Genomic DNA, 16,925 nt, shown 5'->3' with positions numbered 1-16,925 from the left:
TAATCTCTGAACGCATATACCATTCACTGGACAAAGCGGGAGAGGGCAGAGCGGTAGCTCTAGATATATTTAAGGCTTTTGACAGGGTATGGCATGAGGGTCTCCTCAGGAAGATTAGATCATACGGTATCACTGGTAGAATACTTAACATAATTAAATCGTTCTTAGATAAGAGAAAAATCCAGGTTGTCCTCGACGGTCGGACATCTAAACAATATGATATAAATGCGGGAGTGCCCCAGGGATCTATCCTTGGACCTCTACTGTTCCTGATATTCATAAATGACCTCCCCGACAAAATTGCCTCTGAGATGGGTATATATGCTGATGACACCATGCTCTATAGCAGGCACGGCAGGAAAACAAATGAACATATATCTAAAGTAATGCCAGAAACACTAGAGGATGACCTCCAATCAGTAGTGGAATGGGGACAAAAATGGATGGTCACGTTCAATGCCGCCAAGACTAAACTGGTTTCATTCAATAATTAAACCTTCTCTACCACCTATAGCAATGGCCAACGACTCTTTATCTGAGAGTACGTTTTTCAAGCTCCTTGGCCTAACGTTCACAGGAAACATGAGTTGGAACAATTACATCGAGGGCATTGCCAGGGCCGCTGCAAGGAAGGTGGGCTCTCTCTACCGTGCTAGAAAACTACTAACACCCGAAAGTATCCTGTACCTCTATAAGGCAACCATTCGCCCATGTATGGAGTATTGCTGTCATATTTGGGCTGGTGCATCGGTTACTAGTCTCTCGCTCCTTGACAGGGTTCAAAAGAGAGTGGCAAATCTGATAAGCCCTAAACTGGCATCAAAACTTCAGCCTCTGTCCCATCGTCGAAACGTTGCATCCCTCTGCCTGTTCTACAAGTATTATAATGGTGAATGCTCTGAAGAACTGCAAGCACTTGTGCCCCCACGACGTGAACACCCTCGACAGACCCGACAAGCTGCAAAATCCCACCCCCACACTGTAGAGTTCCGTAGATGTAAAAGATCTTTCTACTCCGGTAGTTTCTTCCCCAGAACCGCTAGACTTTGGAATTCCATTCCAGGTCACTGCTTCCCCAACTGTACTGACATACAGAAGTTAAAGTGCAACGTGAACCAACATCTTGCTGCCCAAATCCCTACATAGTACCCCAGTAGATGTTTCCCCTGATAGTAGCCCCCTACACCAAAGTGGCAATGTGCCTTGTTTGGGGTGAAAATGTAAAAAAAAAAAAAAGTTAATCGTTCAGGTCTTGTCAGAATCTCGGTAGATGATGTGGCCACCAAAACAGATACTACCTTTTTAAAGAGGATGCATTGGATTAATTTTCATAGTTTTCTTCATGTTCTCTTAATTGAATTGGTTTGACTAATCTATTGTACTGTGATCTGTTGAAAAAAAAAGCTTAAATGTTGACGGTGATTGGAGTGGTGAAAGGGGATTAATCATATACTACAGACAAATTTGGGTCAAAATACAAAAAAAAAAAAAATGCTTCCAAAATTCTATTTTTCAACTAAATATCCCATAAATAATATCCATGAACACAATTTTAATGAGAAAAGAGATTTTTTTAGACGATTGCCATCTTAAAAATTAAAAATTGATGTAACTCTGTATTCATCCATACGGAGTTACTACCTTTTGATTAGAACAAAAGAATTTCAGCGTAGTTTAATAAAAATGAAAGCAAAACAAATCAAGTAAATACACTCCTGGACAATGCCGGGTAGGTAGAAATAAAAATACATACCTCAAGTTTGATTGTAGAGTATAATATGAATATGGAAGGGCCTTCCTTTGAAAGACGTGGATGACTGCATCTTGTATTCTGTAGAAAGAAATGAAATAGAAAATCAGTAATTTTATAAACTAAAAAAAAATCTCTTCGCTGAGGGAAGGGCAGAACAACAAAGAGAAACAAACAAAGAAGGTAGAAGGCGGACCACATGTCACATTGATCTATTATTATAAAAAAATCTAATAACAAGAAGTCTATGCGGATCAACCAACGGTTTGACATTAACATGTCATCATGAGGATTCCAAAATGTATCCCGCAATCAGAAAATACATTAAAAATGAAATAATCCCAGAAAACAGTCGAACTATAGAGTTAACAGTTTTTTTTTTTTTTTTTACACGGTGGTCACCACTTATCAAGGCCTGGAAGCCACTCAGGGATAAGGGTTATTGCAAGTACAGTACGTTAGTGTGGAGATTTATTGAAGTGTTTACTTGATGTGGCGGTTCATTAGAAATTTATTTACATTGGACTTGAAGACATCCAGGTTATAGTCAGGTGGGAAGCAGGCAGACAAAACAGAGTTCCACAGGCGTGCAGTTCTAACAAAGAAGCTTTGTTCATGGAATCTACGTTTTGATTTAGGCACAGATAAAGAGTGGGGAAAATTTTTCACAGTGGATTCAGCTAGACGGGTGTTTTTCATAAAAGATTGGTGAGGGGGGACCAGAGATTGGAGTTCAGACGAGCACCTGCCATGGAAATAACGATAAAACAAGGATAGGCTCGCAACGTTTCTTCTGTGGGAGAGAGGTTGCAGGGAAGAGAAAAGGGCATTACCCACTAAGCCACAAAGTCTATTTTGTACTCTGTCAAGGCAGGATAGGCTGTTTTTAGCAGCTCCTGCCCAGATATGGCAGCAGTATTCCATCCTTGGACGTACTTGGCTTTTATATAGATAGAGAATTCCATCAGTAGTGAGATATCTTCTGGAGCGGTAGAAGGATCCCACCATCTTTCCAGTGACCTTGGCAACAGACTTGATGTACGTGTTCCATTTCAGATCAGGAGTAAAGGTCAAGCCCAGAAGCTTGTCAAAACATGACGCTTCTCCTAGACGAGAGCCATCCATCCCAATTGATGCCAGATGGGGGATCAGAGCATTGATGATGTAAAGATAGGAGCTTGGTTTTAGATGCATTAAAGGTAACCAGCCACGTCTTCCCCCACTGAACCACGCGCTCAAGATCAGAGGAGAGAGAATCTGAGAGAACTTTGTCATTTACAGCCTTTGATGTGTTAGTGTAGATGGTCGTGTCATCAGCATAGATATCAACGAATGATTTAAGTATGTGTTTAGGGAGATCATTGATGTAGATCAGGAAGAGAGTTGGGCCCAGGATTAACCCTTGAGGGACTCCAGCATTAATACTGCAGGCCTCTGATTTTTGTCCATCGACCACTACTCTTATGAGCCTATCGGAGAGAAATGATTTAATGATTGAGAAAACATTTCCAGTCATACCATAGTTAGAAATCTTGTGAAGTAGACCCTTATGGCCTTGTAGAAGGCCTTTGATATGTCAAGAGCAATTGCCCTAGAAAGGAAGCCTTTGTCAAGAGATTCACTAATCCTGTGAGGTATAACCGTTAGCACATCTGCGGTAGATCTTGCAGAACAGAAACCATATTGTGTGTCACTAAAAAGGTTATTTCTGCTGAGGTGGTTGACTATTTCTCTATTTAATATGGATTCCAGCAACTTACTCATAACACACAGGAGACTTATTGGTCTGTACTGAGAGGGAGATAACTTATCACCTGAATTCTTAAATACAGGGCATACTGATGAGGTTTTCCAGGGAGTCGGAAAGCACTTATCCTTAAGGCAATGCTTAAACAGTTTCGTAAGTATGAGAGCAAGTTCTGGTTTAAGCTTTTTTAACACTATAATTGGGATGCCGTCAGGGCCAGTTGCTTTACTGGAATCAAGGTTCTTGATTAGCTTGGCGACCTCATGCACAGATAATTGTATGTTACCTAGCGTGTTCTGTGTTATAGGAGGAAATATGGGAAGTTGATGGCCTTCGTCGCATAGGGTAGAATTAGCTGCAAAGTTCTTTGCAAATAGTTTGGCCTTGTCTGATGCTGACCAGATGACTTCTGGTCCATTGATAATGGTTGGGATAGAACGCAAACTTCTGTTCAGGATCCTATTTGTTATTTGCCAAAACTGGTGGGAACCAAGCCGCTGATCAGCTACTTTGGATTTAACAAACTTGGCATATAGCTCTCTTGCATTTTTTATTACTCTTTTACAGTGGTTGCTGGCGTTCTTGAAAGCAGCTTTAGTCTCAGTGCATCTTACGTTGGTAGTTATCGAAAAAGTGATTTCTGTGCACGATAGCAGCAGCACATTCTGGGGAGAACCATGGCTGGCTTTTAGGTTTTTGTTGGAATTTTTTAGATGGTATGAATCGGTCGATGCCTACAATTAACCATTCGGTCAGATCTGATACAATAGAGGACACATCCTTTTTAAACATGGAATGCAGAGGTAGATCAGATATGAATGTATGGAAGCTATCCCAGTCAGCCATAGAGTATCGGTATGCAGTACGGTGGAGGGGTATGTCTGGGGATTTATTACATTTCATTTTTATCTTAACTGATACGACGGAGTGGTCGGAGGATCCTAGAGAATGAACGGAACATGAACATAGCTCAGGGGAAGTTGAGAGAAAAAGGTCTAGGATGCTTGCATATTGACCTGTAGTATCAGGCACACAGGTGGGCTTGCGGACAATCTGAGTGAGGTCATAAGCAATGGCAAAATCATGACAAAACCTCCCCTCATTGTCTGTCTTATTTGCATGGGTCAGCCATTCCACGTTATGGACGTTGAAGTCACTACAGATGTTGATGTTAGCCGAAGGATGTGTAGACAGGATGTGGTCTGTTTTCTCAGATATACTCTTAAAAATAGTAACTTCGCTGTTATGGGGCCGATAGAGGGCAAATATAAATGCAGTGGCATAAGTTAGTGCAACCCGGAAGCACATATAGGGTAAATTAGGATCTTCTCTAGAGATATCCCTGCCACACAGGAAGCCATTTTTAATGTAGGCACATACTCCATGCCCATTGGAAGTCAGATTTAGCTGTTAAGTTTGAGTATCCGTTAATTATGAACTCATCTAGGGAAGTGGTCGGCCCTATTCCAGTTTCGCTTAGAAAGAATATGTCCGGTTTTGTCTCCTGTAATTGGGTTTCAACCTCTGGAAGGTTGGAACGTAGACCCCTGATATTGGAGAAGGAGACCTGGTAGTAGGGGTCTACGTTGGAAGATGGGATTCTAGGTTTATTCAAGTTTTTTTTTCTGGAGATATTTCATGTTGAGGTTTTGGGATTTGTGGAACAGGTCGGCATACTTGGTTAGAGCAGGATAGAGAGGGAAAGTAAGAGAGAAAAAGACAGGAAATTTTTTTTTTTTTTTGTAGCACATGAAAAGGTAAAGCCGTAACAATTACCCACTAGTATGGCATCGAGAGGCCCCACCAGAGACTACTGTATTGTCCAGAACCAAATGGCAATACAGCAGTCCCAGTACCTTACGCCTGCTGATAGGACAGCCTCCTTAGTGGTTAATCCAAGGTTCGGGTCCCTGACTATCAGACGAATAACGTCAGCCCAGACAAAACGTTTACCTCCAGCACCCTTACTAGTGACATGGCTACAAGGATAGACATAGAGACAGAAAAATTTCCGACATCTCAGACTATTGTTCACCAAGTACTGCCGACCTTTAGAGTAGCTTTTTCTTCACCCTTTGTAAGAAAAATCACTCATTTGAATGAGGACTGAGGGACAAAAAAGGAGAAGCAAGAGTTACTAGAGCTGCCGATAACACATCCACTGTATTATCTACTCTCCATTAAAAAAAAAAAAAATAAACAACAAAAAAAAATAATTAAATAAAATAAACGGGGAGTAGGGGGAATGGGTATAAGGGACTTATTAATATCTACTTAGTAGAGTCCAGGTGCTAAATTATCAATTCAGGACACTTTTGATGATAATCTCCCCTCCCATATTAATGGGTGGATGTTTTTGGCGTTATCTATCTCGAGTTTTAATCATTCGAGCTTCACCTTATAATTAAATCCTATAATGAACTTTTATCAATTTGTGAAGTTGGCTTAATATTAATTTACATTTGAGTTTAGATAATTATTCAAGGTTTTTATTTGGGACGTTCGTTTTCATAGGTGACTTTTTCTTTGCTAATGTCACTATGTATTATATTTCGAATATAATTGAAAATAAGACTAACTATATTAGATGATTTGATTGGCTAGCCAGGAAGCAAGCATTTTCGATATAAGCAAGCTTATAGTAATAGTATATATTAAGTATATTACTTAATAAAGTCCTAACTTTATCTACTGTAATAGAGAAAATAATTCCCGGCATTTGTTTTTTATCGCTAGTTTACTTCATGTAGCATGAGTGAGCAGTGTTTTGCCTGTTTCAATAGTAGTCGCGAAGGGGGGGGGGCTGACGAATCCTATCTTAAAAGTTTGTCAAGACGGGAAAAGTAGAGACAAATAAATACGTTAATGATGTCATATCTCATCCTCACAGATTGTGACAGTCAATTCCCTCAACACATATTTAACAATAGAAAATTATATTCCATATTAATTTAATTTTTGAAAAGATCAAGATTTTGACACACTGTTTCGTTGTCAACTTATACAACCAAAACACAGAATTATATATTTTTAGATTTTTTTTTTTTTTTAGTGCGACCTGTTAGAAAGAAAGTAAAAAGCCGTGGCCAAAACACCAGAAAATAAAACTCACATTATTAAAGCATTTACATATGGAGTTTCAATTAGTAACATAAGATTCTGTCTACTCTATTAAGCTTAAATCTTGAAAGTCTTACTATTAACAGACACACACAAGAGAGAGAGAGAGAGAGAGAGAGAGAGAGAGAGAGAGAGAGACAGACAGACAGACAGACAGACAGAGAGAGAGAGAGAGAGACTTTATCTAAAATTTTATATCATTTTATAATAATTTATACCCAAACCAAGTCATTGGATTTACACTGGTTTCAAAAAAATCTGCACAATAAAAAAAAACACCAATCTATATTACCCCTTTCCAAACTTTCACAAAACACTCGACTAGCTACAACCACTATATACGATTTTCCCCACTCTCCACTTGTGCCTGAATCTAAAAGCAGATTCCATGAACAAAGCTTCTTACTCAGAACTGCCTGCCTGTGGAACACTGTTCTGCTTTCGGTTGAATCCAACATAGAAGCCTTCAAATCCAATGTAAATAAATTCTTGTTGAGCCGTCCTCATAAATAATCAAATTCTACCCAATTTACACCATTAACGATTACTACACTACCACTTTACTTTCATTAACTCTTATCCTTGAGTGGCCTCCAGGCCTCGATAAGTAAATAAGTAAATCTAATAAGTAAATAAGTAAATCCCGGTTGAATACAACACAGTCGCTATCAAATCCAATCAAAACAAGTTCTTGTTGAGCCGTCCTCATAAATAATCAAATTCTACCCAATTTACACCATTAACGATTACTACACTACCACTTTACTTTCATTAACTCTTACCTCGAGTGGTGACTCCCAAGTAAAAAAACAAAAACAAAAAAAAAACATTATCTTCAGAACGTCAGAGTAAGATGTAAATAGAGAATTTAAAGTTTACCATGAAGAAATAACCAAAATCCGAAACTTATTTTTCCTCCTCTAAAACCCCCCCCAAAAAACTTAACATTGGTTGTGAAAAATGCCCAAAGTCAAAAAATAAGCAGGGTACAAATACTAATAACCCGATCATTATGAGCTTGGAAACAAAGCTGATAGATATAAAGCTACATAATGTAGTTAATATTTAGTTTAATGGAAATGGGGGTGGGGAAAGATGGATGGAAGCCAGTTGTGAGAATTCAGATACTCGAACCTCTGACTTTTGTAAAATTTTCATAAACAAGTTTTAGATATCAATAAATAAATATTTCCCAAGTTTCACTTTTTTTGGAGGATTTTAAGGGGGGTAGGGGGGAGAAATGCGAGCACAACTTCTCGTTTGAATCTTTATTATTTCAGATTTGCACTGGATTTGATCCATAGTCATTTGACACTAATTAAGCAAGATTCTCTGAATTTTAATTTCCTTTTAAGATCCCTTAAGCTCAAGCCTAAATGTTGGATATTTTCTGGAATAAAAATTATGTAATGGATTTTGATAAAAATGGAACAAGGATTCTTGACATACGGTTTAGCATAATTATATCTTTATTATAATCTTCATAAGGAGACAGAAAATAGTACAAAACAATTCTGCTCAGAGGAATTAAGTTTACACATCCTAGCATTTGTATTCTAATATATATATATATATATATATATATACACACACACACACACACACACACACACACACACACACACACACACACACACACACACACACACACACACACATATATGAAATACTGAAGTGACGTAAAAATACAGGTTGTATAATATAGTAAACAAAGTCCAAATAACTATTAGTATCAATATTTATAAGACGATCCCAGGTAGATAAAGAAAGCTCAATATGTAAGATAGAGGAATAATATTCATGAAAATTTGGAGTGAAATTATTTATAATTACAACGAAATTTATTGTTTAACAAAGGAGTACAGATAATTATTAAAGTCTCTTAACCCATGGATTTTCAATAAATGGCTTATCTCCAAGGAATAAATTGTAAGATGGTCAACATCATGAAATTTGGAATATAGACTATTGTCATTCATTCATTATATGCTCTGTAATTACATTGAGCTTCTTAAATAAGGATTGGTATACATAAAAAGGAAATACAAGTGAATAAGGAATCTTTCCACAGAAATACATATATATATATATATATATATATATATATATAACTATTTCATTTAATCACATAAATTAATATAAGAATATAATTTTATGCGTAATACATAGGTAGAGCTAGGTAGCAGATTATAAAAATATATATGGCAATTAAGCTACACAGAATATTCCGTGCTTAATCCTCATGAGAATTCGTCAGGCTTATGCGAAGAGTTGTAGTTATTCCACATTTTTTTATATAAACACATGGTATTCAATTTTCTAGTTATCCAATCAGTTTCTTAGTTGTAACCGGACCCATAATAATTAACCAATGGTCGGGCACAAATGCACAGTTGACCTGAGGTTCAGCCTTTCCCTTGGTGTGTTTTATGGGAAAGGGTTATATCCTTCTGTGTATAGAAAGCTGACCTATTTTCAACCTAGGTGTAGTTAGATACGTTATTTTGTGTTTTAGTTTATATTTCGGATATTATGTTAGTTTTATTTATAGAATTATTTATTATATGAATACATATGTTTGGTTTAAAAATATAGAAAACAAAAATAAATGTACGTTCCTACAGTTTGACATCGTAGATTTCTATCCCTCGATATCAGAAAAACTCTCCAACATTGCCTTGGAGTTTGCCAATGCATATACTGATATATCCCCGGAAGAAATCCATATTAAAAAATGTAGAAAATCAGTTTTAATAAATAACAATAACCAATGAATAAAAACAAAAATGACAAATTCTTTTCACCTGGCAATGGGTGCTTTAGACTCTGCAGAGGCATCAGATCTTATGGGATTATTCATTTTATACGCCCTCACAATAATATTTGATACTACAGATATCGTCCTTTTAGACATGATGGATTAGTTATGATAAAAGATTCTAACAAAGTCAAAGGAAAAAAAAACTTTGAGAAAATCATATACAAGGAAATGAAAAATTAGACCTAAAAGTAAACATACTAGCTAATTGGCTAACTAGCAAATTGAATACCATGTGCTTATATAAAAATGCGTGATAACTACAATTCTTCGCATAAGCCTGACGAATTCTCACGAGGATGAAACGCTGAATATTCTGTGTAACTTAATTGCCATATATATTTTCATAACTTCCTATATATATGAGAGAGAGAGAGAGAGCGAAGTTAAAATTCTGTGTTTATTTGTCTCTCTGTATGAAAGTTAGAAACTACACTAGATATATTTACAAACGTTACATCATCGGATTCAGTTCAACAAATTCGTGCAGAGGGGCTGATATAGACAAAAATGGTTAGAGGTAAAGGACTCTATGGAGAGAAGAGTCAATTAAAAACGTAATGATACAGATTAGTTTTTATTTATCACCAATGACCTGAGATAGAAAATAATGATTGTGTGTTTAACTTTTAGAATTAAGTAACCATGACTCATTAGAAAGGTACGGGTGATTAAATATGCCACAAAATCTGTCACACACACACACACACACACATATATATATATATATATATATATATATGTGTGTGTGTGTGTGTGTGTGTGTGTGTGTGTGTGTGTGTGTGTACATATATTAGGTTGGATCAAAAATAATGTTTTTGACGTTTAACTAATATATATACTTTCCTTCCTTTTCCATTCCCCTTTTTCCCCGTGCATGCTCATACTTTCCCTACACCGATGAAGACTGAAGGATCGGTCGAAAATATGTACTTATAAAAAAAGTTTTTTAATTTTTTTTCATATTATTTTGTATTCCTGCACGTCACCAATTGAAAACGAATAAAGTTATAAGCTTTTATACTTTTCGTATTCTTTTTTATTCATATGTATATATATATTATATTATATATATATTATATATATATATTATATATATTATATATTATATATATATATTATATATATATATTATATATATATATTATATATATATATTATATATATTATATATTATATATATATATTATATATATATATTATATATATATATTATATATATATATTATATATATATCTATCTATATCTATATCTATCTATATCTATATATCTATAAAAACAGAGATGTGTGTGCCACAGACGATTTCTGATTGGTTAATCCAATAATCACATCTCCTAAAAAACAATCGTTTCTACGCTCTTACCTTTACCATAAAATATTATTGCTTTATTTATTGTCCATCTTGGAAGGGTTTAATTTTTTAATAACTTGTTATTTACAAATTAAAAAAATACGAAACTATTATGCGAAACTAAACTACACGAAATACGCGCACACACGCACACACACACGTTCACTACCGTCACGTTGTTATGGCAACCAAACCCGCTGACTTCTTTTTCTCATTTCACTCGTGGTCTTAAATTAGATTCGAATAAGTTGCCAAAAAACAAATATATAACAAATAAATGTTATCAAAGGCAAATTTTTCGTGTTTTTATTCAATTTAACATGTTTAATCAGCTCGAAAAGCATACAGTGTTTACCGATGTATTGGAAAATTCAAGATGGCGGCCGATTCTCTCTTTAACACGGTAAGTTTGGAAAAAGGTGTAATAAATAAAAAACCGGTTAAAATACTGTTAAAAACTCGCTCAATATATGTTACCGTGACATAGGTTGACATATATTCGGCGGGTTTTTAATATTATTTTGTATAGTTTTTTATTTATAACACCTTTTCCCAAACTTACGGTGTTAAAGAATGTGTGAGACGCCATCTTGAATTTTCCAACACATCGGTAAACACTGTATTCTTTTCGAGCTGAATAAACATGTTAAATTGAATAAAAACACGAAAAATATATCCAGTTTTTATCGGTTTTTTACCTTCTCTGCAGAAGTACAAAAAAAAAAAAAAAAAACAAAAAAAACGGAAGGTACTTTTACAGAATGTTAAACTAACCCTAACCGATGTTTTATGTTTAGTTTAGGAAAAGTCAGAAGAAATAAAAGTCATTATTGCATGAAATATACGTATTTAGTTGAAGTATTGTTTATGTCAATTCTTTCGAAGAAATTTAGCAAGAATACCTGTAAACCAGGAAATCGGTAAAATGTCATCATGGATGAATACTTGTCTATTATAATTTCTACCCTTGACAAAAACTTAGCCATAACAAAAGAGATTTATTGTTCAGATTGTTTTTGAGATTGATTTCTAAAAAGATATTTTATAAATAAAATCGACTTTAAAATTAAAGACTTAAATTACAATAATTGAATTTAAACATTCTTATTTCAATATTTGGCACATAACACCTGCAAAAATGATCACAATGTCAGGATTTCATTTTATTTCAGAATCGATGGCAAATACTAATATTTAACATTAGTTTATCATTTAAGCCGATAAAAAGCCCTTTTTTTTTTTCGAGTCATAAAAGGATTTGGAGTTTCCTAATCAACCTTTCGGGTGCAGTTGCACGCTCTCAAAATAACTAAAGTGTTGGCTTTAAAAAAATTGGTTCATTAAAACTAAACAGGTTTAGTTTTAATAAAAAAAAAAAATTTAAAAAAAATCGCTTTGGTAATTAGATATGTCGTATGGTTATCCCTAATCGCTGAATAAAACCGCTAACGAGTTGAATGATTACGACATAAAATTAAACTCGGGTTCCTGAAACGGAAACTTCGTTTGTTTTTGTTTTTTTCTTATCAATATATTTACATTGTTATTTTGTTTTCATTTTCAATCATTCGAACAGTTTTCTTTTTCAAGTAATCCAAGTTACAAAATTCCCACTGTTTACTATGCTAAAATCACAATGACTAATGTATACCTATTAACCCTTATCCTTGAGTGGCCTCTGGGCCTTGATAAGTGGTGACACCCATGTAAAAAAAAAAAAAAAAAATCACTCGAACAGTTTTCTTTTTATAATGTACAGTTTTAAAAGTTTAAAAACTATATAGTTTTTACTTCAGGAAAATTAATGGGTCAGTTTTTACGATGTGCCCTGTTAAAATACTGTTAAAAACTCGCTCAATATATGTTACCGTGACATAGGTTGACATATATTCGGCGGGTTTTTAATAGTATTTTGTATAGTTTTTTATTTATAACACCTTTTCCCAAACTTACGGTGTTAAAGAGGGTGTGAGACGCCATCTTGAATTTTCCAACACATCGGTAAACACTGTATGTTTTTCGAGCTGAATAAATATATTACATTGAATAAAAACACAAAAAAGATATCCAGTTAGGTAGAAAAGTAACTTATCTTGCCTTTGATAACATTTATTTATATATTTGTTTTTGACTATTTTTTCGAATCTATGTGTACAGTAATCTTGCCAGGATGCGGAGGAAAATGAATGAAGGGGGAGGGGAATAAAATAAAAACATTTTGGAAACAGAGTAAGTTTGAAAGAATTGCTTTGCACAGAAAGAAATTAATGAAAAAATAAAATAAAATTTCTTTTCTTTCTTGATTTTTTTTTTTAGTTTTTTATGAAAAAGGAAGTCAAAATTAAGACTATAAAAAACAATTTTTATTAAGAGCGAACCTCAGTCGTCAGGTCTGTAAAAAAAAGACGTGGAATAATAAATGTTTTCTAATACAAATTGTTTTTACTTATGTATTCATTTGTCTCTTTGAAGTTCGTTTGTTTAATATATCGGTTTGCAATATAATTTTGTCATTCTGTCAGACTCAAATTTTAAATCTATATATCTATAAAAGTTAAAGTGTGTGTGTGTGTGTGTGTGTGTGTGTGTCTGTGTACATTTCCCTACGAAATAACTCTGTCAATTTTTAGTCTACAGACTCGAAATTTGATATACAGGGTACTGAGATTTGGAAAAATCTATGTGATCGGTTTTTAGCCAGAAATTTGGCGATTAAGGGGTCAAAGTTCAACGATTTGAGCTTTGAGAACTCTACCAAACTTCTCCGACAATTTTGGCTCTACACACTTTAAATTTTAGATATAGCTTCCGTGGACATGAATCTAACTTAATAACTTGATTTGAGCCCAAAACAATAAATTTTCAGGGGTCATAATAGGGGTCAAAGTTTAAAAAATTACCCCCTTTTTTTTGCTCAGCATACACCTCCAAACACCCGGGCAACGCCGGGCACCCATGCTAGTATATCTATAAAAACAGAGATGTGTGTGCCACAGACGATTTCTGATTGGTTAATCCAATAATCACATCTCCTAAAAAACAATCGTTTCTACGCTCTTACCTTTACCATAAAATATTATGGCTTTATTTATTGTCCATCTTGGAAGGGTTTAATTTTTTAATAACTTGTTATTTACAAATTAAAAAAATACGAAACTATTATGCGAAACTAAACTACACGAAATACGCGCACACACGCACACACACACGTTCACTACCGTCACGTTGTTATGGCAACCAAACCCGCTGACTTCTTTTTCTCATTTCACTCGTGGTCTTAAATTAGATTCGAATAAGTTGCCAAAAAACAAATATATAGCAAATAAATGTTATCAAAGGCAAATTTTTCGTGTTTTTATTCAATTTAACATGTTTATTCAGCTCGAAAAGCATACAGTGTTTACCGATGTATTGGAAAATTCAAGATGGCGGCCGATTCTCTCTTTAACACGGTAAGTTTGGAAAAAGGTGTAATAAATAAAAAACCGGTTAAAATACTGTTAAAAACTCGCTCAATATATGTTACCGTGACATAGGTTGACATATATTCGGCGGGTTTTTAATAGTATTTTGTATAGTTTTTTATTTATAACACCTTTTCCCAAACTTACGGTGTTAAAGAATGTGTGAGACGCCATCTTGAATTTTCCAACACATCGGTAAACACTGTATTCTTTTCGAGCTGAATAAACATGTTAAATTGAATAAAAACACGAAAAATATATCCAGTTTTTATCGGTTTTTTACCTTCTCTGCAGAAGTACAAAAAAAAAAAACAAACAAAAAAAAAAACGGAAGGTACTTTTACAGAATGTTAAACTAACCCTAACCGATGTTTTATGTTTAGTTTAGGAAAAGTCAGAAGAAATAAAAGTCATTATTGCATGAAATATACGTATTTAGTTGAAGTATTGTTTATGTCAATTCTTTCGAAGAAATTTAGCAAGAATACCTGTAAACCAGGAAATCGGTAAAATGTCATCATGGATGAATACTTGTCTATTATAATTTCTACCCTTGACAAAAACTTAGCCATAACAAAAGAGATTTATTGTTCAGATTGTTTTTGAGATTGATTTCTAAAAAGATATTTTATAAATAAAATCGACTTTAAAATTAAAGACTTAAATTACAATAATTGAATTTAAACATTCTTATTTCAATATTTGGCACATAACACCTGCAAAAATGATCACAATGTCAGGATTTCATTTTATTTCAGAATCGATGGCAAATACTAATATTTAACATTAGTTTATCATTTAAGCCGATAAAAAGCCCTTTTTTTTCCGAGTCATAAAAGGATTTGGAGTTTCCTAATCAACCTTTCGGGTGCAGTTGCACGCTCTCAAAATAACTAAAGTGTTGGCTTTAAAAAAATTGGTTCATTAAAACTAAACAGGTTTAGTTTTAATAAAAAAAAAAAAATAAAAAAAAAATCGCTTTGGTAATTAGATATGTCGTATGGTTATCCCTAATCGCTGAATAAAACCGCTAACGAGTTGAATGATTACGACATAAAATTAAACTCGGGTTCCTGAAACGGAAACTTCGTTTGTTTTTGTTTTTTTCTTATCAATATATTTACATTGTTATTTTGTTTTCATTTTCAATCATTCGAACAGTTTTCTTTTTCAAGTAATCCAAGTTACAAAATTCCCACTGTTTACTATGCTAAAATCACAATGACTAATGTATACCTATTAACCCTTATCCTTGAGTGGCCTCTGGGCCTTGATAAGTGGTGACACCCATGTAAAAAAAAAAAAAAAAAATCACTCGAACAGTTTTCTTTTTATAATGTACAGTTTTAAAAGTTTAAAAACTATATAGTTTTTACTTCAGGAAAATTAATGGGTCAGTTTTTACGATGTGCCCTGTTAAAATACTGTTAAAAACTCGCTCAATATATGTTACCGTGACATAGGTTGACATATATTCGGCGGGTTTTTAATAGTATTTTGTATAGTTTTTTATTTATAACACCTTTTCCCAAACTTACGGTGTTAAAGAGGGTGTGAGACGCCATCTTGAATTTTCCAACACATCGGTAAACACTGTATGTTTTTCGAGCTGAATAAATATATTACATTGAATAAAAACACAAAAAAGATATCCAGTTAGGTAGAAAAGTAACTTATCTTGCCTTTGATAACATTTATTTATATATTTGTTTTTGACTATTTTTTCGAATCTATGTGTACAGTAATCTTGCCAGGATGCGGAGGAAAATGAATGAAGGGGGAGGGGAATAAAATAAAAACATTTTGGAAACAGAGTAAGTTTGAAAGAATTGCTTTGCACAGAAAGAAATTAATGAAAAAATAAAATAAAATTTCTTTTCTTTCTTGATTTTTTTTTTTAGTTTTTTATGAAAAAGGAAGTCAAAATTAAGACTATAAAAAACAATTTTTATTAAGAGCGAACCTCAGTCGTCAGGTCTGTAAAAAAAAGACGTGGAATAATAAATGTTTTCTAATACAAATTGTTTTTACTTATGTATTCATTTGTCTCTTTGAAGTTCGTTTGTTTAATATATCGGTTTGCAATATAATTTTGTCATTCTGTCAGACTCAAATTTTAAATCTATATATCTATAAAAGTTAAAGTGTGTGTGTGTGTGTGTGTGTGTGTGTGTCTGTGTACATTTCCCTACGAAATAACTCTGTCAATTTTTAGTCTACAGACTCGAAATTTGATATACAGGGTACTGAGATTTGGAAAAATCTATGTGATCGGTTTTTAGCCAGAAATTTGGCGATTAAGGGGTCAAAGTTCAACGATTTGAGCTTTGAGAACTCTACCAAACTTCTCCGACAATTTTGGCTCTACACACTTTAAATTTTAGATATAGCTTCCGTGGACATGAATCTAACTTAATAACTTGATTTGAGCCCAAAACAATAAATTTTCAGGGGTCATAATAGGGGTCAAAGTTTAAAAAATTACCCCCTTTTTTTTGCTCAGCATACACCTCCAAACACCCGGGCAACGCCGGGCACCCATGCTAGTATATCTATAAAAACAGAGATGTGTGTGCCACAGACGATTTCTGATTGGTTAATCCAATAATCACATCTCCTAAAAAACAATCGTTTCTACGCTCTTACCTTTACCATAAAATATTATGGCTTTAT

General features: G+C 34.0%; 1 protein-coding gene across 6 annotated transcripts in view; it reads right to left on the bottom strand.

The window, feature by feature from the left end:
• Positions 1–16,925, bottom strand: part of LOC145303397 (proline-rich protein 5-like) — a 493,349-nt gene that overhangs the window by 65,153 nt on the left and 411,271 nt on the right. For all 6 annotated transcript variants that reach the window (XM_080144706.1, XM_080144707.1, XM_080144708.1 and 3 more), the window contains one exon: positions 1,754–1,831. In XM_080144706.1, coding sequence (XP_080000832.1) covers positions 1,754–1,831 — 78 coding nt within the window. The remainder of the gene's footprint in view (positions 1–1,753; positions 1,832–16,925) is intronic.

The sequence above is a fragment of the Euprymna scolopes genome, chromosome 19, assembly GCF_053919585.1.
Source record: "Euprymna scolopes isolate OS-2025 chromosome 19, ASM5391958v1, whole genome shotgun sequence".
NCBI classification, from domain to species: domain Eukaryota; kingdom Metazoa; phylum Mollusca; class Cephalopoda; order Sepiida; family Sepiolidae; genus Euprymna; species Euprymna scolopes.
Note: the sequence above shows the minus strand (reverse complement) of the source record. Positions and strands in the feature narration are given on the sequence as shown.